Consider the following 24,551-nt stretch of genomic DNA (forward strand, 5'->3'; position numbering starts at 1 on the left):
TTTTAAGATGATAAATATACTCATTGCGATTTGTAAAAGATATTCTAAAAGCATAAATAAGAGAGCATTTTATACTCATATATAATGTACACTTTTTAAAATTTGTTTACTATCGATAAAAAGCTAAATACAATTTTTTAAAATACTGTAATGATTGTATTACATATTTATCAAATATCGAACCCGAATATCGTTTCACAAATGTATGTATATATATATACTAACTAAAATTTGTTAGTTTGATTTGTTATACAGATTTACTAACTAAAAGTTTTATACTTACTTTCAAGATGATGTAATCGACCCACGGTATGCTACTGAGCACTATACCGATCACAAGTGCAAGAAGACCTAGACAGATTGCTGCTATCCTGCCTGCAAAAAAAGTGATAGTAGCGTTAACGGTGCAGGTGTCAAAACGCATGACGTTAAATATGCACGCTCAATGCATGTTTGCGCAAACGATTTTTTTTTATGTATGTCGACACTATAGGTACCCAGTATTTCTCATAGAACAAGCATTGACCCACATTGAAAATTAGTACCGAGTATTGCCAACATTGTATGCGAATAAAACTTATACGTATATCCTATAACTTTTGATAATACCCAAAGAAAATTATATTGTTAGAATCTCAAAAAATTATTAGAGTAAAAAATTATTTAAAACATTTAAATAAAATATCCAATATGTAATTTTTATTTAGTACATTCTTATTTATCCTTTATGCTGCAAATATGACAAACTTTTTATTAACAAAAATTGTTATTTTAACAAATTGTTTATTTAAGGCAAAATATGAGATTAAAAAATTACTTTTGTAATTTTAGCAATCTAATTTCGTATTAATGAATACATGGGAAAACTATATTAATAAAAACAGAACAAAATTGAAAACGTTTAGTTTGTAGAATAGTGCGTATAACTTGGAGAATATATGGTATTACAAAACACATTTGGCAACAGTTTGAGATTAGAATCAAAAGATCTTAATATCGAAATACTTTTTGCTTTAATCCGTATTATCTTTAACTATCGCATAAAGTAAGTAGATTTATGTACATATGTATATATGTATATATATATATATACAATTTATACATGTTTATTTAAAAAATTTACAATTTAGACATGTTTATATATCAGTATACCTGTATATTAATTTGAGAAATTTATTGTTATATAATTCATTTTTGTATAATTTATTATTGTTATTATTATATAATTCATTTTTAATTATATTTACACTTTATTACTACATTCCGGTATTTTATGAATCATAAAATACCATTAGAAGACAATAGTAACATCGATGCCTAGGGTCAGTTGTAATGTTACAATTGTCCCCGAATTTACTTGATTTAAACGTCCGACTACTGGGACATTTATCTTAATACATATTCATGCATGAAAAATTTTTTACCGGGATGTAGTAATATTAGTAATATAGTATAATTAAAAATGAATTATATAATAATAACAATAATAAATTATACAAAAATGAATTATATAACAATAAACTTCTCAAATTCATATACAGGTATACTGATATATAAACATATACAAATTGTAAATTTTTTAAATAAACACCTACATATAAAATTCAACTCAAATGTGCAAACCATCAACGCAGATAATCATTAAAACATATTAAGATAATTACATTATATCGTCATTATAAAGAAAAAAAAATTTTAGATTTTGTACACGCAATAAAACTTACTTGATGCACGAAAAAAGTAATTTTTGCTCCTGCACTCGTGCACATTCCGCAATGTAATGAGATTCAATGCCGATCTGTCTACAGAATTTTACCGTGAAACCGCATACACATATCTACATTATAGTTTAAGAAATATTAACGGTGTTACTATAGTACTGTTACTTTTGTCCCCGCACGGTCTTCCCTACATATTATTTTCAAAAAAGTTTGTTATTCTTATCTTAGGATATTTCTCAGAGAGAAAATTGCGTAATAATTAAATAATTATTAATGAAATATATTATTATTAATGAAATAATTGTTAATGAAATGCATAATAATTAAATAATTATTAATGAAATATTTTTTAATATTGTTATCATAATATTGCAAAGTGCGTATTGTTAGTAGACCTCAACATTTCTTGAGATAAATTACATCTTTTTACCCATACAGCACACTTTATCCCAAAGATCTTCCTGGAAACGTTTTTAGGATGTTGAGACGGATGTGCTTCAAACGTCCCTTGGAGATTTGTGTTATATGGGTAATATACAAAAACGACAGTTCATTTTTTTTCTGAAGTCGGCGTTTTGATATGTATCTTATTTTGTTGAATCAATAACTATTATTAGTATCTGGAGACATGGTATAGTGTCTCGGCGCTAAACAATTATATTAACCTTAGACTAAATTTGTACAATTATTGCGTACAGGTAACTGGTAAGTAATCAATATGTGAAACAAATTGACATCGACCGATCAATATTTGCATAGGTATTTCATTCATATTATAATGGATATTGATATCACGGCATAGTATTACAAAATATTCATATTAATATCTTTGTCAGACGTATTGTATCACCTATATGAGATAACTCGAGCGGTTCGTTATATAAATTCTTACGAGATCCAGCATCATTGGGAATTCCTCAATGCGTATAAGTCGGTCAGCATGCTTTCACTCCCGAATTAAATGTAGGACGCTAATGATGCAATTTGGAAATTGCCATCTAAAGCATCGACGCAATGCATCATACTACATTAAAGTGCAGTATCGTGGAAAATTCTAATTTAATTATTTACGGCGAAAAAGAGTGAGAAGTACTTATACATTATTCAGCTTTTTTTCAGTTAACCTGTGGTGGTAAATAATTAATTCTGTATTTACATCTTTTTCTCGCTTCTTCTAATTCCCTTCCTCTCTTAACTAAAAAAATCAGTTTTAATATATCGCCTCTTACTTTCATTTTGTTTTGTTAAATATGCGTCTTCAAACTTTATTGATCAAAACACTCACTTGATGGCATTCTATGATTTTCAACGAAACCTTGGGTTACTCAATATCCAATATAATCATTGTATAGATTGTAAATTATTTATTCTGAAGGACTGTATCAAAAATTTTAATCAATAAATAGCATAACTCAAAGCCATTTTTCAATCTTTACCTTTTATACTGTCAAATTAAAACATTTTAATTTGTTATGAAATAGTTATTCAGTAGACATTATTTTGATATCAAAATAACAAACAACGTCAACTTAATTGCTGAATTATTCCTTCTTGGAACATCAATTTGTCATTATCTTTAGTTAAACGGAATTTTTTTATTCAACACAAATATTTCCTTTACTATATTTTATTCGTACATACTTCTTAATCCATTTATTCGTATATATTGTAATTCTGTTGATTCAATGCTCCCCGTCAATTTGCAGATCTGTTTTCTTTTAATTTATGTTCAAATATTGAGAAAATCTAATTAAATAAACAGCAACTTATTTCTCCATTTCCATTTCTGTTATTTCTTACAGAGAAAAACATTCACTGTTCATATATACATAACATAATATCCGCATTCCTTCTATGACTACCCACCAATTGGTTCAATACAGAACTAATAAATAATGCTAGACAACGATGATAATTTCTTTACGATTACACCTTCTAACACATAATTTTTGCAAACAATGATTCAACGGATTAGCCTCGTAACTTAACATAAATTAAGATTTATTTGCACTTTGTAGTCTTTGTTGAGAAATCTCATAACGCGCAATAACAATAACATTTAATTTGCATCATAAAATAAATGTCGTGAATTTTATTTGAATAATTAACTTTATCGTAAGATATGCCAAATTACTACCTTAAAGCAATTTTGCAGAACTAAAATTTAATTATTAATTTAATAAGTACCAATTATAGATTCAATATTGTAGGAACCGATTGTACATGCATATGTATTGTGAGATGCGTCTTAGGCTCGCATAGTGTAAATAAATCTTAACACGAAGATAATGAGCATTGCGATTGAAAGGGTCAACATCGCAAACGCAACGTTTGTTCGGCAATTTATAGTTCGCATACCAAGGAGAGAGTGCAAAATAACTTGCACTGCTCACACAAAGCTATGGTACGTGGTATTTGTTAACCATGAGTGGTATAAATTACCTCGGAATGTTGCGCAACACCTGCGATCTCTCCTTTCTCAGATGCCAGCTACTGGCCAGACGTGCTGGTCTGAAGTTCGATTTCTTAATCTGACCTCGAGGAGATGCATGCTTCAAAAACGCGAATCGATCTCGCTTTGATCGATCCGCATTTTCGATATTCTGTAAACAATCATTTCGGGTGGTCTACTTATCAACCAATCATTTTTATTTTAGTTTTATTTATGTTCGTGAAATATCAAGATAATTATTATTAAAATCATTAATAATCAACACACAAGAACTATTAAAATGAGATTTTAATAAGTTGTATACAATTTTGGAAGAATTGTCTGCTTTAAAAAGAAAAAAATGGATAATTTTTTTACAGTGCTGGAAACATTGTTTTAAAAATATCGGATTGTCAAAAGTGATTTTAATTTTATTATGTACAGTATAAAAGGAATAAATGATTGATTATAGTTGCAATGACGCCTACGGGCATTTTAAGGGGTTATTATGCGAGATTTATTTATAATTTCTCAAGAAGAAAAATCATACTGTATGAACACAGTTGACCATCTTTTAATTCTAATGTGCTACATCAATATTGAGTGGCAGTATTGCCTGCATTAAGTAAATTTTACGTTTGAGGAAATAGACCACTTTTAATTAATGTAATATAAGATTTTCATAATTAATACTGTCTTTTAATAACAAAATATTTTTTTAAATCTTAATTAATTAAAAAAAATTATACATAAATAATTAAAAATTAAAATTGATTAAATTAAAATTCTTATAATGTTAAAATTAATTAATTCTAGATCTTTATAAACATAAACAACGTAATTCTTAACTTAAAAGAGAAAAAAAGAATAAGCACAGTATCAAAATCGATCTTAAAATGACATGTTATTTATTATTATTCATTGTTATATTACACTTACAACAAAGAATTGAATATTTGAATCAGAAAACAAAAAATTGTCTGTTAATCATATTCATATGTAAATCTGATGTATACTTACTAATAAAAAATATAATGATACAAAACTGTTTAAAAATCGAAATCATTTATCACGCTGTCTATTACGATATTGACCATTGCTGACCTCATAAAGCATAGTTTAGCGTTCACTCATTTACACATCTTTATGTACGATAGTGTTCTAAGGTTAATCATAGTGGTACGATAAAAGCTATTGAATATCACTTATTGCACTCTAACTACTGATAATTGTACAAGCGACTTAACGGCTCATTGTTTCCTTCTTTGCTGGGTTGTTCAATTATACATTTATTACATAACTCGCGGTTAACTTACATCGTAATCACATGGACTTTTGATTTTATTACAAGCTATTATTTTGTATAACAGTTTCACACCGGAAATAATATTATTGATAAATGCGACTTTTTACTATATAACTTTTATGTCGCGAGAAGAATACTTGAGAACTACTAAAGAAGACTCGAGAATTATCTTTTATAAATTAAGAACCTGAAGATTTTGTAAAATCAGAAAATAAATCTGCATAATACCTAAAATTGAAGAAGTTAAAAAATCTTTTTAAAGTATCCGTCTACGTTTTTATAGTTTGATCTTTAAAACTTTTATATCTCTTTATTTCTTTAATAAAAAAATTATATCTTGATAAACATTTTTTTATATATAATTATATTCAAATAGTTTTGTACAATTATACAAAACTATATTTGAAATATGTCGATTATAATTATATATATAATTCTAAATATATTGATATGAAAAATAAAAGCTATATATATAATATAATTAATCTAATTTTCTTGCTAAAATAAATATGTATTATTGGTCAGTCATTTAGACATTTTATTTTATGTATATAATTATACGTTATAAGAATTACACAGTATATATAATGTTATATATAATATAATTATATAATGTATTGTACATAATTGTATACATTTTATATAACTCTTTATATAGTTACATATAACTTCAATAAAACATTTTTACCAAGATCTTTCAACTATCCGAAGCATCCGATATAAAAAATATTAAAAGAAGATTTTGCTTCGTTAAATTTTATCCCACAATTTTATTTTATCGGCAAGTATAATAATGTAGAGTACAAAATGAAATAATATTATTTCTGATCAGTAGCAAATTGAAAATTCTTCGAGAAGAGTGGATGCAGAACGTGAATCATTCGTGCGAATCATCTGTTTGATCACTGGATGGTGAACCGACCATTCATCTCGTGCAGGATATAACTACGGTAATGAAACCTACATAATCATTTCCTTCGGAAACTGAAACCCATGGTTAAAGTTCGAGGGCAATTCTCCTGTGTTCTGCAAATTGTCTGCTAAGATGAAAAATAAAAGCACACGCAGAAAGGATCGTTTTGTATCTATGGCTGAAGTATCTATAAAAATATATATTTAGCTAGATACAGATTTGAAAATAATTAGACCAGCAAAATAATTATGTAGGATATCAAACTGATTGCTAAAATATTAAAATTTTTTACAGCATTGATCATGTTTGAGGTTTCTGCATAATTATTTTGATAATATATCATATAGATAACAGAAATAGAATTTAGATTTGTGCTATAAATTCTATGCGTATGATACATAATTTTCTATCATATACCAAAAATAGCTATAATTCTAGCTGAAGTAGCAAAATATTTTTTTGCGTGGCTAAACTTGTAGATACTTCAGCAAAATCTTCTTTCTATGCACGCAAAAAAAAATAATTTACTAAATCACCACATTAATTGAAACTAATTTTTAAATTATTATATATTTTTTAACAATCATTTCTTGATGCGCAGTAAATACATTAGAAATTCTTGCAACGTTATAGCAGACTTGTTCCCACGTGACATTTACGAGAGTCAGAGAAAGAAATATCCCAAACCCACCTGGAAGATATACGGATAGCGTGTCTAACGATACACCAGACGTCAACGTATTTTAATTGACTGCGGATCGACGTCCGCGTTCTTATACGTTACAAACAAGCAGGCACACATTACATCGCGGATGCGGTAAGTAACGTTGCCATTTCAGATCCGCAGCATCCGCACAGTGCAGATGCATACGTACATGCGTACGTGCGTGCGTGCGTACGTGCGTACGCACATAGTAGAGTTTCTCTCAACATTGCCCGCGTCTATCAGTGTCTAAGACTTCTCCCATAAGAGCGTAAGAGCGAAAAATTCACCTCCCGACGAAGCAATCGTGATTTTGCAACAACTCGCGCTCGCTGCACTCGTCGTGCGCGAATACCGTATGGATGCAGTTGTATGCTAGCGTAAGAAACCATGCGTCGCATCGCCGCTAGAAAGTTTGCGGAAAGTTTGCAGTTTACGGAAAAAGAAGATATCACGCCGCTCGATCGGCCCGATGCGGGAAAGCTTACTACAATATGTGCAAAATGATTCTAATAAGTCTCTCCTTAACGGCTTAACCCACTGTACGCAATTCTACATTGACTATTGATTGCCCATGCGTAACATCGGAGTATCACAAAAATGCTTGTGCGTCATCACAAATTTTATTCGAATTTTTTTTCTATATATAATATTACCCTGAAAGAAAAGATTGGCTGCTGCAACAATTTAGATGATAAAATATGGCGTAGCATTTTTAATTGGCTGCAGCAACCAACTTTTAGTTTGCGTTAGCCTATTGAAATCGTATATTGACATGCGGATAGGCTAACGCAACCGAAAAGTGGCCGCAACAGTCAATTAAAAATGCTGTACTATATTTTACCATCTAAATTGCTGCAGCAGCCAATCTTTTCTTTTAATGTACTCGAAAGTTCTGATGTTACAATCAAAGATTATCGGATAAGGATTCCTTGGCGGCATTGTAAGTATAATCTACTATTAGATACTATTAGAGCATAACGTGTGATTCTTGTAAACATAAAACCAGTAGCCGCAACATAGCCTACATACCGATCTATCATTATTATGCGCCATGGTTTTCTTCAAGTAGTATCAGATAGACTACACTGAAAAAAAAGATTGGCTGCTGCAGCAAATTAGATGGTAAAATATGGCATAGCATTTTTAATTGGTTACGGCAGCCAATTTTTGGTTGTATTAGCCTATCAAAATCCTTTACTGACATTGCAGATAGGCTAACGCAACCAAAAATTGGCGTAGCATTTTTAATTGGCTGCTGCAGCCAATTAAAAATGCTATGCCATATTTTACTGCAGCAGCCAATCTTTTTTTTCAGTGTATAGAATCTTGAAATGAAATGAGAGATGAATATCGTTAATTATGTATATCTCAATGACAAAACCTCGTATCTCACACACACATACACACACACACCCCCCGAATGATCGTCGCTTAAGAATTCTATAAATAGATATTTTCAGGCAACAATAATATGTGCAAAGGAATTTGCGTACGTGACTTTCCAAACGTATTGCCAAACATTGGGAATACCGAAACGGGACATTATATTTCGTTATGATTTGATAAATCGATAATTTAGTTTCAGTGGAATAAAATTAAATTATGTAAATAGCCATAACGTTTTTTGAAATAAAAGTTGCATAAACAGAAACAAAACTCAATTCCAGAAATAAATTGTTAATATTTATAATCAAAACAAAATTATTAATATTATGTAAAATATATTCACTGCACGTATTATATACCTATATTTATTGCATAACTATTTAATATGTAATTTTATATATAATCCAAAATAAACATCTAAACAAAATATATATATATTTATTAAATTTATTTTAATTTATATATACATAAGTTAACAAATCGATTAGCTTACAAGGAGTGTAAAAATAGTTTTTCAATCAATGGTCCCGAAAATTTAATTCGCGTAACTGACTACTTGCACTTTCCTTTTTAGCAACATTCGCTTATTAATTGTAGACTCCTATTCGTTGTAGATTTACACGTCCATAAGACCGCGTAAGGCTTTCTAGCATAATTTTGCGCAATAAATTATGCCAGGTAATAATTACTGATACTGCAATAAGAAAAAAGGAATAGAGTCATTGCATGCACGCATTTCACATGCACACTTGACATCGAACTCTCCCCGTATTCTTAAGTGCAATCGAAAACGATTCCTTTTGCTTGCCTATCATGCATAACGTGAATATCATAAACTTCATGCCTCAATATTTTGCGATAAAAGAGAGAGAAAGAGAGAGTACAATTGTAAAAATAGCATTATATCAGATTAAACTGTTTTTCAACGCATATTTTATGTTTTATATACTACTGTGACAGAAAAACTTCTTTTTTTTATAATTAAGTATGATATTTTAAAATATTTTTATTTACAAAAGGAATGTTTATTCTTTTTTATTATTTTTTTAATGTACTATAAGATTGTACATAAAATTGTAAATAAGATTGCTAAATAAGATTGTAATGCTAATTTTAATACTAATTAAAAATCAGTTATGGACTATATTATTTATTTATAGCTGGATAATATCTTTATCACTATTCATTGAAGAAAAAAGATTGCTGCAGTGCCACATTTCAATTATTTCTGTCAATCGGTTTAAAACTGCCATCTATATTATCACCGTATATTATACCGTAGTTGGGATTATATCCGGATCCCCTGAATTCCGTGTGAGAATTCCTCCTAATCCGACTACCGAGCCATGTGATATTGAAATATGTTATTTTCTTATTTATGACTTTTTTATAAGTCTGAAGATAATAAAAAATCTAAATTATATTTCTATAAATAACTACATTAAATAATCACAAACTCAAACTACATACATGTAAAAGTTGTGTTTATAACATTCTGTTTTCAGTACTTATATTAAAAAATTGAGATTTTTATCATTATTTTGTAATACATTTTCATATATTTCTATTAGAATACAAATTCAAAAAATATTACTTTTTATTGAAATATATATATATAACTTTTGATCCAGATGATCAAAAAATTTGAAAAATTGCCTCTATTTTTATAACAAATTTATTCTCAAAATTTGATCAAGTTCTTATATTATATCAAATGATTGGAGAACCTCTTTAAGACGTATGCAAGAAGTATCATTTTTATTGATATTTTATTGATTTAATTAATATACACAAACATAATCATAAATATCTTCAATAAAGAAAAATCGTAACTCTCTTATCTAAGCAAATGTTCAAATTGTTTACCTCCTTCTGCAACACAAAGTTTTGCTTTTTTTTTATCAAATTACTATGCGTAACAACTTTTTATATATACAGGGTGTTAGTTAAGTATGTTGCCATACTCAACAGAGCGATTCTTTGGTTTATTTCAAGTAAAAAAGTCCATATAAATATGTGTCCAAATGGCTTAATTTCCGAAATACAGGTGAATGTTCGCAAATGTTTAACGAAACGGTAAATTCCGTTAGAGATATCTTCCTGCATAAATATGCCTTGTTTCGTAACGTGAGTTACCATTCACACAACTGTAAACAAAGTGATAAAGTCAAAGTCACAAAATCAAAAATAGACTTCAATTCTGATGTTGCTGCGGGTCAATTAGCTTGTACATATGTTTTCGGGCCAAATTGTTTCAGTCTATCAAAATCGCAAGGTGGACATTTTCAACAATTCACCTAATTGTTTTATTTCATCAGAAGAACTGAAGCCTGTGTTTTTGTTTTTCTGTTTTTGACTAGTTCAAGCTGTATTTCTTTCAAATAAACAGATTATTACTACACGTTTAAATTTTTTTATTTCAGAAACTAAGCGGTTTAGGACACATGTTTATACGGACTTTTTTACTTGATATCGATTAAAGATATCGAATTTTTTATTATGTGAAATTTTATTGTGTAAGAACTTACTTTTTCTAAAATGTTTCTTAATTCGAAACTAAAAAGTATATGGAAAAAAGACAAAAGAGGAAAAATGGTTGTTATAATGTGCTTGATTCGTATAAATGTTTTCAATTTTTTTTAAACTTTATTCGATCATCAATTTTAAAAAAGTTTTTACACAATAAAACCGGATGTTCTCCAGACGCTTTAAAAAAAAAGAGTACATATCTGGGAGAAATACGACGTCTGTTTATCCTATCTTAAATGTTATATATATATTTTTTTTTTATAGAGCTTTTATAAGAATACTACTATTTAAAATAATATTACAAGTTTAGTATTAAATATTAATAAAATCATATGCATTGAATTCTTCTTAAAAACCCCTACAATATTATTTTAAAAATTATGTATAGTATTGTTTAAAAAATTCAAGATTACTTCAAGTTTTTATTAAACAAAATTTTTTAATCAATAATGTAAATTGTAAAAAGTGTAATTTTTTTCAATTTGTTTATTGCAAGTTGTAGCTTACATGAAAAATATAAATATTCATCTTTCAATTTTTTTTAATTATTGGAAGCGTACCAAAAATTGGACCGTTACGTTAAATACTCTACATATATAAATTAGAATTTAATGATATAAAAATTATAATATAATATAAATGAATGTTGCATAAATTGTTTACTAATACAAAATTAATATAATCAAGCAATTATTGTATTTATTTTCAATCTAAAAAAACTCTTATTATAAGTTATACATGGTAACATGATAAGACTTTATCAATAGTTAATTACAATGCTATCGAATGGAAATATTATTTTTTGACCGAACAATCATTATAGTCTGATACTTCTTTGAATTCTTCGCTAATAAATTTAGTCAGTTCAAGAAATGAATAAAAATTAATTGATGTTATTCTCACTGTGTGATGTGATTATTCAGTGTACGTAAGATAGACTGAAATATGTGGATACACTCATCCAGGTCCAAATATCAGGTCCGTGAAATAATGGATTTATGGACCCGATGATACTGTGCATATATTTATCTAATTAAATGAATGCTGAATTGTGAAAGACGAACGCGCCTGATTTGATAATTAACATGCCACTTTATATGATAGCATTAATCCGAAATGTAAATGAACTCAATTTTGTTTTATATCATACATACGCAATGCAAACAATTTCATTATATTATTAATAAAAAATCAATTTGAATAATAGTAAAAATTGACAAATAAATATTTATGGTTTATCGATATCGCATAAATAATAAATAAATCTAAAATTTAATATTATTCAAAAAATGATTGACATGTATGATTTTTGAGAAATCTAGAATATAAATCATTTAACGTTAAAAACTGCATAAATTATTCAGTATTCCAATTTGATATTATAATTCTAAGAGATTATATACAATTATAAGATTATCTATAATAATTCAAAAAACATATCTACTTAAGAACGGCTCCAGAAAAACAAAGTCAGGATACAAAATGAAGTATATAACAACAGAAATATAAAATCAAATTTTTGCATCAATATAGCGTTTTTTGTTATTTGTTCTTTATAACTCTTTTACAAAGCGATATATTTTAATATGAGAAAAAGAAAATACATTATTTGTTTTTTATGACTCTTAAAAGCGATATATTTTAATATGAGAACATTTGTCTTAATACGAAGAAAAAAAAGGGAAAAAATCCAATAAGCGAATACTGTTTCGTTCAATATGGTGATAAAATGGAATCGCGTATTCTGTAAAAGACGCAGTTGAATTGTAAACCCTTTCACATTTTTCTCTAATGATATCTCAACTAGGATTACAGTCTTCGACCTTCGTCTTGATCCGCTCAAAAATATCATGTGACCTATTTTTTTTTAAACCTCCTTAATCATTAGAATGTCCAATGTACTGAACTAATGTTCTATGACATCCGGTCCCATTGCACTTGTTATGTCGACTTGATAGTCACACAAGTCCCATATAAGATACAATATTCCTGGAATGTTATATGAATGTTAAAAGAGGAAAATAATATTTATACAACATTCTCAAAATGTTGTATCCTTATAGGGTCACATGTTCAGATATTTATGTAAAATCTCTTTAAGATCCGTATAGGAGGCACATAATTTTCAAATTTATTTAAAGAATGGATAAGATGTTTAGTAAAGAATGTATTTGTAAATTTATTTTTATTGAGAAGAGATAAAATAAAAATACATTGTATCATATATTATATGATTTATTTAGACTACTTTTATATCCCTAATTCGATCAATTAAACGATTATACATAAGTATTATCGACAATGATTACCAGAAAAGAGTCCTACCAGCGATATCATTTTCTACATGCGTCGTTGTTTCGAGAAAACACTTGATCATCGTCGATAACAAAAGAAAAAAAACGTTGACAAGTATCATGAGACAGCAATCATAACTTTAATTACTTGATTACTTGTCTTATCACAAACTATCTTCGCTCTCTTCTCAGAAACGCTCCTGTTTTTATCCGTTGTTATTCGCTAGTAACTATGCTAACGAACTCTTTTTGCTGATATGAGGAAGCAACCGAACAGCAGTTCTAGGATCGAGTATGCGACACGTTGTTTTTGTCTTGCGCAGGTCAAGGAAACTAATCCCATTTAAATTGATTTGCTATAAATTATGATCTCCTTTCTCATTAATATTCGTCTCATCTCGATTTACTATAATCATAATATCAATCATATATGCCTCAAGATATCTTTTTCATTCTCTTTCTTTCTTTTTCTTTTTTACTAAATTTAATAATAGCTTTACTTTATTACTTTATATTGAGTTTATAAAACAATTTATAAGAAAAGGACGTAGATAGAATTAGATGAAATATATAATTATTAACGTATTATTTACACACATAGAAATTTTGATGGTATTGCAGAAATCTAACAGAAACATATTATCTCAAGAAATAATTGCAATTTTTATAAGACAAAGTCAATAGAAAATATTTTATATATTCATAAGAGAGTATATAGTATATTACTTAACAATATTAAGAATCTTTATTTTAGATCGCATATATGAGAACACAATCAATACTAGAAATTAAAGAATCGAAGCTGGATCTTTAATGCTTAAATAATTCAATCTTGAACTACTATATATACTATATATGTACTTGCATATATATAGTCCTTATTTGTAGTCCTTCAAACTGCGCGCCGAATTGTTTTTCCGGACTATATAAACGCAATATTAAACTACTGTAGTAATATCGCGAGTTAAATTGACAAGCAATTTTAAAAAATAATTTGATGCTCAATCAGGCATCATATTATAAAGATGTTAATATGTTGAAAAAATATAAATTTTATTGCGAAAAATATTACCTCGGTCGGGAGTCGAACCCGGATCTCTCATTCGGAAGGACTACAAATATAGTATATATGGAAGTACATATATAATATATATAGTAATTCAAGATTGAATTAGATAAGTATTAAAGATCCAGTTTTGACTGTTATAGGTATTTAATTTCTAGTATATTATTTCAATTATAATTTTATTAATCTGAATAAAAAATGTTAATAAAAAATATTTATATGTGTATATTTCAATATTTCTTTTATCAGTAAAATATTCAAATTCAATTTTGAAAATAATTAATTATTTGTGCTATATGTACGCTGTATTGAAAATCGCCAATACTCTCACATTTCGTAAAAAAGCACTACTTTACTTCTCGATATATAAGGAGAAAATGAGGGAATTGTGTGCACTTAAGGGGAATTCATTGCTATGATGTGATTTTTGTGTCAATGAAGAGTTGAAGTCAATATAAACACGGAAATACAAAGTATAAACATTCTTCTAACGATATCTGCATACTTATATTGAACAATTTTTCATTTGATAATATTTTATACATTCGCATAAAATTAGCATACTAGTCATAAGTTCTTACAAGTTTTACGAGAACACATTACGAGTCTTACGATTCTGCTTAGAATTGACCCATTAGTTATTGTATATTGTCGCGTTACTGTGTTAAATAGACTTATCGAAGCTGAAGGCATTCTCGTATTTACAAGAAAACCTTCCAAAAAGAATTGTCGCGTTACATGTTTGGATCTTGCAGAACAACAGAGAGTTTTCCAACAAGAGCGACTTTTCATATATATCAATTTGTAAGTATTTTGTATAAATAGTTTTGGTCAATCAGTTTTGAGACCTACTTTATCAGATGCTATTTTTGCTTATCTCATGAAAAAGTTAATTATTGCAAAATTTCAAATAATATTTTAAAATCTGCTATGTCATTTGATAGAAAACATTTTCTAGTTCATATTCATGTTTTTAAAGTTTTATTTATACCTTTTGTTTAGAAATATGATCCAAGAGCAAAGTGATATAACGGTATTGGCCTTCTTCTATTACATACAAGAAATTACTTCAGTTTTACGGAACAATTATTTGACTTTTAACTCTCTAAGATAGTAAATTCCTTTATATAATAATTATTCCTTATCTTACATCATTCTTTGTATAAAGTATATTATATTCAGACACAGATTTTAAGTTTTTTGGAATCTTAGACTTTAAGTTTTTTGGAGAATCAAGTTTTTTGGAATTTCGACAGCTCTATATAAAACTTTATTTTTTATTAATCTGATCATTTATACATTAAACAGAATTTAAAAAACTTTAAATTCTGAATTGCGTGAATATGGGGAATACCTATGTTGACTACGGAAATTTTCGTGCTGGCTTTGTCTTTATGACATCATGTTATTAATGAATCAAAAATTTTATGACGTAATAGCCATTCATTTTGACTAGTTCTTCTATTTATCATTTCATGATCTTTTGATTGCTTAATGATTACATCGTACATAACACGTCATGAAGACGCGAGGACATTCATGGTGTTGATTCGGAAAGTATGCGTGTCAAGAGAGTGGGCCAGCATCTACTGGTAATGGACCACAAACAAGGTCAGTTTCACTATATTTGTACAATCCTTGGGCTTTAAAACTAATCATCATTCATTAGAATTCATTATATATACACGTATAATATCTAATACTATTTTAGATATCTGAATGGTATCTGAATTTCTCTAATCCTCTCCTTTATATAAGTTATGTCTTATATGAATGCTCAATCATGTTATTATAGAATTAAGCAATTTTCTTATGACATAAAAGTCAGAAAAAAGACAAGATTATAAGGTATGTAAGTTTTAAGATAAATATTACATTGATCATATATGTGTCATATTACTTTATATACAATTCTTTTCAAATATAAACATTCTCTTTCTTAGTTTTTTCACTTCGAAATCTTATACAATTCTAGTCTCAAATAGTTGTTATTTTTAACTTCAGATAACACAAAGAAGAACAAAAAAACAAATTGATTACTCTATCAATTTTGATCAAGATTAAAATAAAATATTTTATAATCGTTTTTTTTTCTGTCTAACAAACAGATTGCCTTCTCCAAAATGTCTGGAGCCGGCCCTGGCCGTGAGTGAAAGTGATCTTAAAATCGACGAAATGACCAGCCCCTTCTCGTCGTGTCCGGCAAAATGTGTTCACATCAGTTATACTTCATGAATAATATTTGCGTCATCGTTTTTGCAATGACCGCGTATAAAACACACGATACACGATGATACAGAGTATGCCGTTCGGGCAACTGCGGTTTTGTAATCCTGACTACATTCCGAGGAAGGGAATTGTCTCAATCAAATTGAACGTAAGCTACACAAATTGCAAATCTTTTTGTAATGTACTGAAAATATAACACGCGTTCCTTTCAATGCACAATCTTATAGGTAAATCTGTTATTCTAGTAGTAGAAGGTCTAAAGCTTTTAAGGTCAAAGTAATCTACAATCTAGATGCTAAGAACTAAAATATGAAGTTGCTAAATATGCCTCGTTGGCATAACGTTAAATCCGTTGATTTGACTGCCATGGACTCGACAAAAAAACGAAATTATATTTTACTTTGATACAAAAAGTACAGTTTGTGCAATTGCAGTTTCCGGCTAGTTTCTTCAGTTTCTTGTAGCACTACACGCAGTGGCAGATTTGCACATTTTTTCACCCTAGGCCCTGTACTTCTTGGCACCCCTTTAAGACACTTGGCGCCTCTTTCAGACAAATAAACAATAAAAAAAAATATCGCAAGATATCATACAAAACGGAAACTTTCAAGATTTTATTTTTGTGCGCCAAAGCACTACTTCAAGGTGCCATATTGGCAAAAATGCATCACAACTGGCAATCCAAATATAAAATTAACTTTCCGTTTGTTCTTTTTCGAAGAATTCTATATTAGTTCTGAACTAGTGCAATATATTAGAGTGAAACAAACTATACCTGTCTCACTCTAACTTACTGCATCAGTGTACATCAGTTCAGAACTTGGTGTGGAAAAAGAAAAGGCCTTTTAATTTTGATCTCTAGAAGGATGCCGCTCCTAGGTCCGAGCCTCGTAGGCCTCTGTCTAAATCCCCACTGACTACATGTGGATTTCTTAATCCGGCCTAAACATTTTTCGTGAGATATAAGTCATTCAACGTCACGGTCAACTGTCACCATCCAACATCATAAACGTCTACTTCAATGCATAAAATCTTCCCGTTCAAATCGTCCTTGCTTTAGTATAGTTGACATCAATTTCTTGTGTAAGTCAAAAATTACGTCATTCTTTTTTAAAATATTTATATTATTAATTAATAAATAATTTAATAGTATTTTAAGTAATAAATAATATTTGATAAACACTTTATATTTTTTTAAATCTTTTTGATTTTCTTGAAAATTTTCATTGTATGACTATTTATTATTTAGTATTAACAATGATTTGCTATCTTTTGATAGATCAAGAAATATTCTCATTACAGCAACCCAGATAGTACAAAGAGTTAGAAAAAAATTCAAAATAATTCAATTATTAGGTCATCAATTTAGACTTCATTTTTCAGACAATTTTGAAAAAATTTCTTTTTGCATCTGAAAATAAACTTCGAATTAATAATATACATCTAAATTCTTTTTGTATCATTTGAAAATGATTCGGGCAATTTTTGAGATACTCTTCCTTTTAAATTATTTACTCTTAAAGTAGAAAACGTTAAACAAATATGCATCGCAAATTCATTTCAATTATCGAAATGTTATCGTCACAATTTCATCAAACTCGTCAAGCAGAAATGATGGATGTTATTTGCTTATGCGGGAATTTCCCTCACATCGTGTTATGCGAAATAAATGTAAGGACATGAGAGTGTTTGTTGCTATTCAATCATTATAAATCTTGTGAATTAGCACAAAAATAAATATTAATATTTCATATATTCCATGTTTTCTCATTCTAAAGTTTTAATTGTATATGTTCGTGCTAGAATTTGATTTATATGGCTTTAAGAATTTGAATCTTGCATAATTTCATGTATATGTAAATTGTTCTTCAAATCATGAATATGTTGATTATATGTATATATATAAATGACATATTAAAAATTGATACGCAGTCCAAGCTAAAATTTACATTTTATGAAAAAGTACATACAATAATATAGAAATATATATAATAATATAAGGATTCAAAATATAAAAATTGTAGAGTTGTATACTGGCTTAAGACAACACACACATTACATAAATAAAAACTATTTGATCTTGACCGTGTGAGTGATTTCATATCTCAAACTCTTTTATCTTTTTCTGCGGCCTTCGGTCTTTAGTCAATGGATTCCATCCGAACCTCCGTGACTTATCGAATGCGTACAATGCCTTGATGAAATTATTGACCTTGAATTGCTGTATAATCAACAGTAGAGATATCGTGTTTCATATAGAAAGCCTATCAATATGAGAAAGCATAATCTTGTGAAAGGAATTAGAAAGCTGAAATACGATTAAATACACAATTTTTGTTTAATATCAAAAATTTCTAATTATCAGACCGCGTTTCGTTAAAAAATAGAGGAATGTACCTACATATAGAAAATCGACACATACTTGAAGACTCTTTTAATGTTTCAATGTTTTATGGTCAATGTTGATTAGCAGTCACTTTGTATTGATGATATAGCTGCAAAATTAATCTAACTAGTAGATGACCGTAGAATGTTTTGTTGAACGTAGTTAAATGACTCGGTCAGCTTTTTTCACTGGAAACATTTTGTACTGATCGTATTATCATCGTCATACAGGAAAAAAATACTGGTAAAGCACGCCTCTTTACAAGTGTTTCACTTGTAGAAAACAGTATAGAAAGTATTTGGCATATCCGATATCAATCTGAAGAACTTGCTTATTGCTCTTTTAATTTTAGTAAGAATTTTCCAGTTAAATTAAAAAAATATATTTAGTACAATACACAATATATATAGCATATACAATACAACGCAGTTATTACACCGATATATCAATATTAAAGCCTGATTAAATTTTGAAGTTTTAATAAAAAAAAGTATTTAAAAGAATAAATTTCAAGAATTTTAATAAAATACAACATAGAATATAAAATGATATATAAACTAAATAATATTCACTTTCAACTGCGTTTGATTCTATATCTCATAATAACGTAATTCTGACGCATGATAAACAAACCAGTTACTATCTAATTAAAAAAGTTTATATCCTTGATCTTATTTCTTTCTTATTGATCATTACAAATAATTCTGTTATTAACAATATATCTTACATATGGCTTAATTCATCCTGCGACCTTCTTGCAGTTATGCTGAAACTTTCATTACGAAGATTGATGTAATTTAACTGATGTAAGTGTGTTAATAACTTCCGCCTTCATACAGGAAAATAGCACGATTCTCTATAATAATAGAACCATGACCTACCACAATCTAAGTTTGAACTTGATATTCACATTATTTTTCACTTTCCCTATTGCTAGGTATAGCAATATAAATATGCTAAGATATATCTAAACAAATGCTAATCCATTCTTCTGAAGTAATAAAAAAATAATTTTAATAGAATTAACTCACCGTCGATTATATCTTATCAATAAGATAAGAAATACCATATACTACTTTACCACGATTATCTAATTGTCAACATTAAGTGTCTGGTTTATCGGCTTGCTTGTTTAGAATTTACTTCACGAAACTTTCAATTTTTATTTGCTTATAACGCATTTTTTTTAAATCAGCTTCAACGACTCAAAACAAAATATGCCACTTCAGAAGTATCTGATATGTCAAAACGGAAACAGATAGAATGAATTGAACAGAGTATGATGTCAAGTGCTACATATGCGTGTGACCCATAAAAAGAAATGAAGAAGAACGATACCACGCGTTTCTTCACGCGATACAACGCGGGCAAGCACGCGATGTATGCGATTTATGTATTGCCTGTCTGCAATCACCAATCTGTATATATCATATAGCTCTATTTAATGACATGGCCTCGGCGCATTACACAGGACGAGAGTATTAGAAAGTTGATAGCCGCAACGGCCGTATGGATCTATGAATATGACATAGTAAAGTAATGTCAATGCGCCCCGTTACGGTGCGTGACGATAATAGATAAATGATTCGCGAGATGCTCACGACGGTGCATTGAACAATTTATCATGGTTCTTCAATCAAAGACTTATTCACCTTTCGTGTCTTTGAACAGTGCAGTACGCTCGAAAAATCGTGCAATATTCACTTTATTTCGATGTTTCGGCGATAAATGTTATGCCTCTCTTTGATCACTTGATATAATGATCAAATAATATATGAAAATTTAGCTATATGAAAATTTCACAGACGATACTGTCGATTTAATCTATTAAAAAACCAATTAATGGCAAGCAACCGGTTCTCCCTTTTCCATTTCCCTTTTTTACTTGTTTTATCCTCGATCGATCTTACTATCGCTTGAGCGAAATGATTGCATAATTTACAATAATTATTCGAATAGAGATCTGATAATTTAATTCAAACTCGTTTAATTCAAGTTTAGTAGATATTATGCGACCTCGTTAACTCCGATCCGTTAAAATTTTAAACAAGAGTAATCTTTTCTAGCGATAGAGGAAATTGCTTTTACAAGAAAAAATTAATAGAAGATTTTGGGTAAAGTAATAAATTTTGAATTACGTAAGAGAGTGCATATCTCGTGTGATACGAAACGTGAGTGAAAATCATGCTGCGCCTGCCGTTCATACAGTATACGTACGGCGAAAATAAGACAAGTAAGAAACTCGTATTCTCTTACTGAACCTAACGGTATCGCAGAATGAAGGATGCAGGCACAGGATAAGGACGCCCGGAAGAGGCGTTAAAAAAGGAACAACATAGAAAAAGCATAGAAATAATTTTCTTCTTTTCACTTTAAGCTTTTTAAAAAGTATTTTTACACCTTTAAAATTGTATTTCTAGGGCTCAAAAAATATTTAAAATAGATTCATGATACATTTAAAAATAAAAAATTGAATTGGTGTACAAAAATATACAGAGATCTTAATTGTTATCAAAAAAACATTTCTACTTATTAGCTTCAAAAATTTCAATGACAGAATATTACTTGAAAGTTTAATACTGGATGGTACTGTATTTTATACACTTTCTTTACTTTTCTACATTTAAAATAAAACGAAATCAAGAACTTTTTTTAAGTTATTTTTACATATAATATATTATAATGTGATATTTTTACATATAATATATTATAATGTGATGTGACGTATTGTGTATGTTACTTTATATGTGTATATATGTACACACGTATGTGTGATATATAAATAATTCTATTATTGTATAACTACTATTACATGCAATTACTCTTTTAAGACATTTCCTGATCACAATCAAATTAGAAAATTCAGTTTCCCTGATTTCTTAAAATAACAAGCTTTTACGTAGACATGTTAAGGATAAACTAATGGGCGATAGTGAAGCTAATCGAAGTGATGCGTATATAACTGTGCTGTGCAACCTGTCCTCTATCACTCGTGTTCCACTGACCTACTGCACTTTAACCTCCATTAGGTTGCACATAGTATTTAACATAGTGCACGTGTTTATACAAGATATTTTATAGCTATCGGCTTTTTTAATGAATTATTTAACAATAATTTTCATCGCTTTTTTTTTTGTAGAAAAAAGAATTAATAATAGTTTTATCTAAGAATTAATTTAATACAAAATAACAAAAAAAAATTTAATCTACATTTTTATTTTTATTAACGACAGTGTTGTGCATAGATGATTTTAAAATTAGTTAGATAAAGATAAGATGAAAATTTGAAAATTTGTCTTAGATAAGATAAAGATGATTCAATTAAATTCACCTAGATAATCTAGATAAATTTATCTGAAAATTCATCTGAAATTTCCAGATAATTTTTTTTATTTTTAAGACTTATACTTATAGTTACAACAAATAATTAAAAAATTCATACAAAAGGCTATAAGAGTCAACTTCTGGTTGTTACAAATTTCGAGATGTACATTTAATTAATAATAACATATGATTTCGACCTGTTTGAATCATCTTCAGCGTTACAACTTTAATATTACAGCAATTAATATATTGCAGTAAATGTCTTTAATTATAATTTGCGATGACGTTCTGCAATTCTCGTGTAATTTACTATTACTTTGTATGTGACTTGTTGACTTCGTGAGGTGAGCACAATTTTTATTTCTGTTGTTCTCTATATTATTCATCTTCTTCAACGATTTTTTTTTAATTTTAGCTCGAGTTTTTATCCACAACGGTCACATACAAAAGGAGAGAAAACTTTGAAGACATTGACTGCGATATATTAATTGCTGTAATATTAATATAAATTTGATTTTAATCTTTTAATCGATTTATGTGCCATTAATTCTGTCATATGATTAAATTTTTAACTCGCACTAAAAATATCCGTGTTAACATTAATCATCAGCGTCATTTTATGATGTTTCAAGCGTGAAAATATCTAAAGCGATTTTTAGAGATTAAACATTTTTCTTATTCATAAGATATTAACAAAACCTATACAGAATAATAAATCACGCATTCTAATATCTAATATTTAACTGATCTAATAACGGTGTTTCATTAGATAACTCATAACTATCAGATAATTACCACTCTTGTCGAAATACTGAGATTTAATTAGCGGTATTATTGACACGATTCAATTGCAAACTATAATGTTGAAATCGCAAATTGCAATTATTAGAATCATATTTTCAGTATAATTAGTTTTTCTATCTAAGGTTATTTAATAACTTTTGTCATTTGCAGAAAAATGTAAAATGTATTCGAGGTAAGAATGTATCATCTATTTTCATGTTTCACGAAAGCAAAAGTGATAATAAAAAGAATAGGTAATAATAAAATTAAAATACTTGTATCTAACATATTCAAAGATATGTATATCTAACTAATATTCCAGAAAGTATTGCCACACATATTTTGCGTTTTTATCAAATTAAAAGACTATAAGAGAAGAAGGTATCTAATTAAATTTTTATGAAAAAACGTAAATATGAATATACAGTTCAAGCATGTAAATGTTTTCATTAAAGTAAGAAACAGTAATTCAAAATTACTGCGCACTCTTTCAGTGAAAATTTAAATTTCTAATGATTGCGTGTAGCTTATAGTGTAGCAATCATAAGGTCGAAATAAGATTTATACGATACGAGATGATTCAGACTTTTTGCTAACTAGCAACTTTTTAGAAAATTTAAGGCGGATTTATTCTTTTTTAAACACGCCAACTTGCAAAGTGTTTGTCTTATTGTTAAAAACGCATTTTGTAATTAAAGAGATATTATCTTCTAACGTCAGTCATGAAAACATATTAGCAAATTGCTCTTTCGAACTAAAAACAAACTCTGTAATAAACACTTAATATAAGATTCATTGTAGTAGAAATATCGTACGTTAGAAACAGATGAATTAATATTTAGAAGGTGACGCGATAATTGCAAAAAGTCTAGTGAAATTTTTTACTTTAAAAAATCAACCTTATCATACACTTTTTATTAGTGCGACTTTACAAAGATTGAACATGAAGCACGGCAAAAACTATCGCTAATCAACAAGCAACTGCATGCTCCAGTAGGAATTACAGCGAATCTAATGATCACAACTCTCTCTCTCTCCCCCTCCCCTCTCCCCCTCCCCCTCTCTCTCTGGTTTAGTTTATCAAGATAATAAAAATATTTTGACTATATCATGTAACAAGAATTGACTGGTCGACCTTGTATGCAACGCTAATTATGTACGCTCTTTAAATGTGGTGAGAGTTGCGGTATGTGTGATACGCGGCGGCTCTCACTTTGATACCTGTTATGAACGATAATCGTTGTAAGGTGATCGCATGCTCTTTAGCAGAAATACTACACTAAGAAGGAAAACACATTGTTTCGACACTAAGCGCGCAAATTAATTAACATCTAGCAAAATTAAATATTAAAATTGAGAATTAAAATCCTTTATTTACGTAATACTTAATGAAATTAATAATTAACAATACCATATGTTTATGTGTATCATATTTTAATAAATATATATATATTAATAAATATTAACTAGAATCCGA

General features: G+C 28.5%; 1 protein-coding gene across 1 annotated transcript in view; it reads right to left on the bottom strand.

Annotated features, from left to right (window-relative positions):
• dsb (scavenger receptor class B member debris buster) overlaps positions 1-24,551 on the bottom strand; it is a 31,917-nt gene that overhangs the window by 5,703 nt on the left and 1,663 nt on the right. Inside the window, exon 2 of the mRNA XM_018461953.1 lies at positions 284-375. Coding sequence (XP_018317455.1) covers positions 284-375 — 92 coding nt within the window. The remainder of the gene's footprint in view (positions 1-283; positions 376-24,551) is intronic.

The sequence above is a fragment of the Mycetomoellerius zeteki genome, unplaced genomic scaffold, assembly GCF_001594055.1.
Source record: "Mycetomoellerius zeteki isolate Tzet28-1 unplaced genomic scaffold, Tzet1.0 scaffold135, whole genome shotgun sequence".
In the NCBI taxonomy this organism is placed as follows: domain Eukaryota; kingdom Metazoa; phylum Arthropoda; class Insecta; order Hymenoptera; family Formicidae; genus Mycetomoellerius; species Mycetomoellerius zeteki.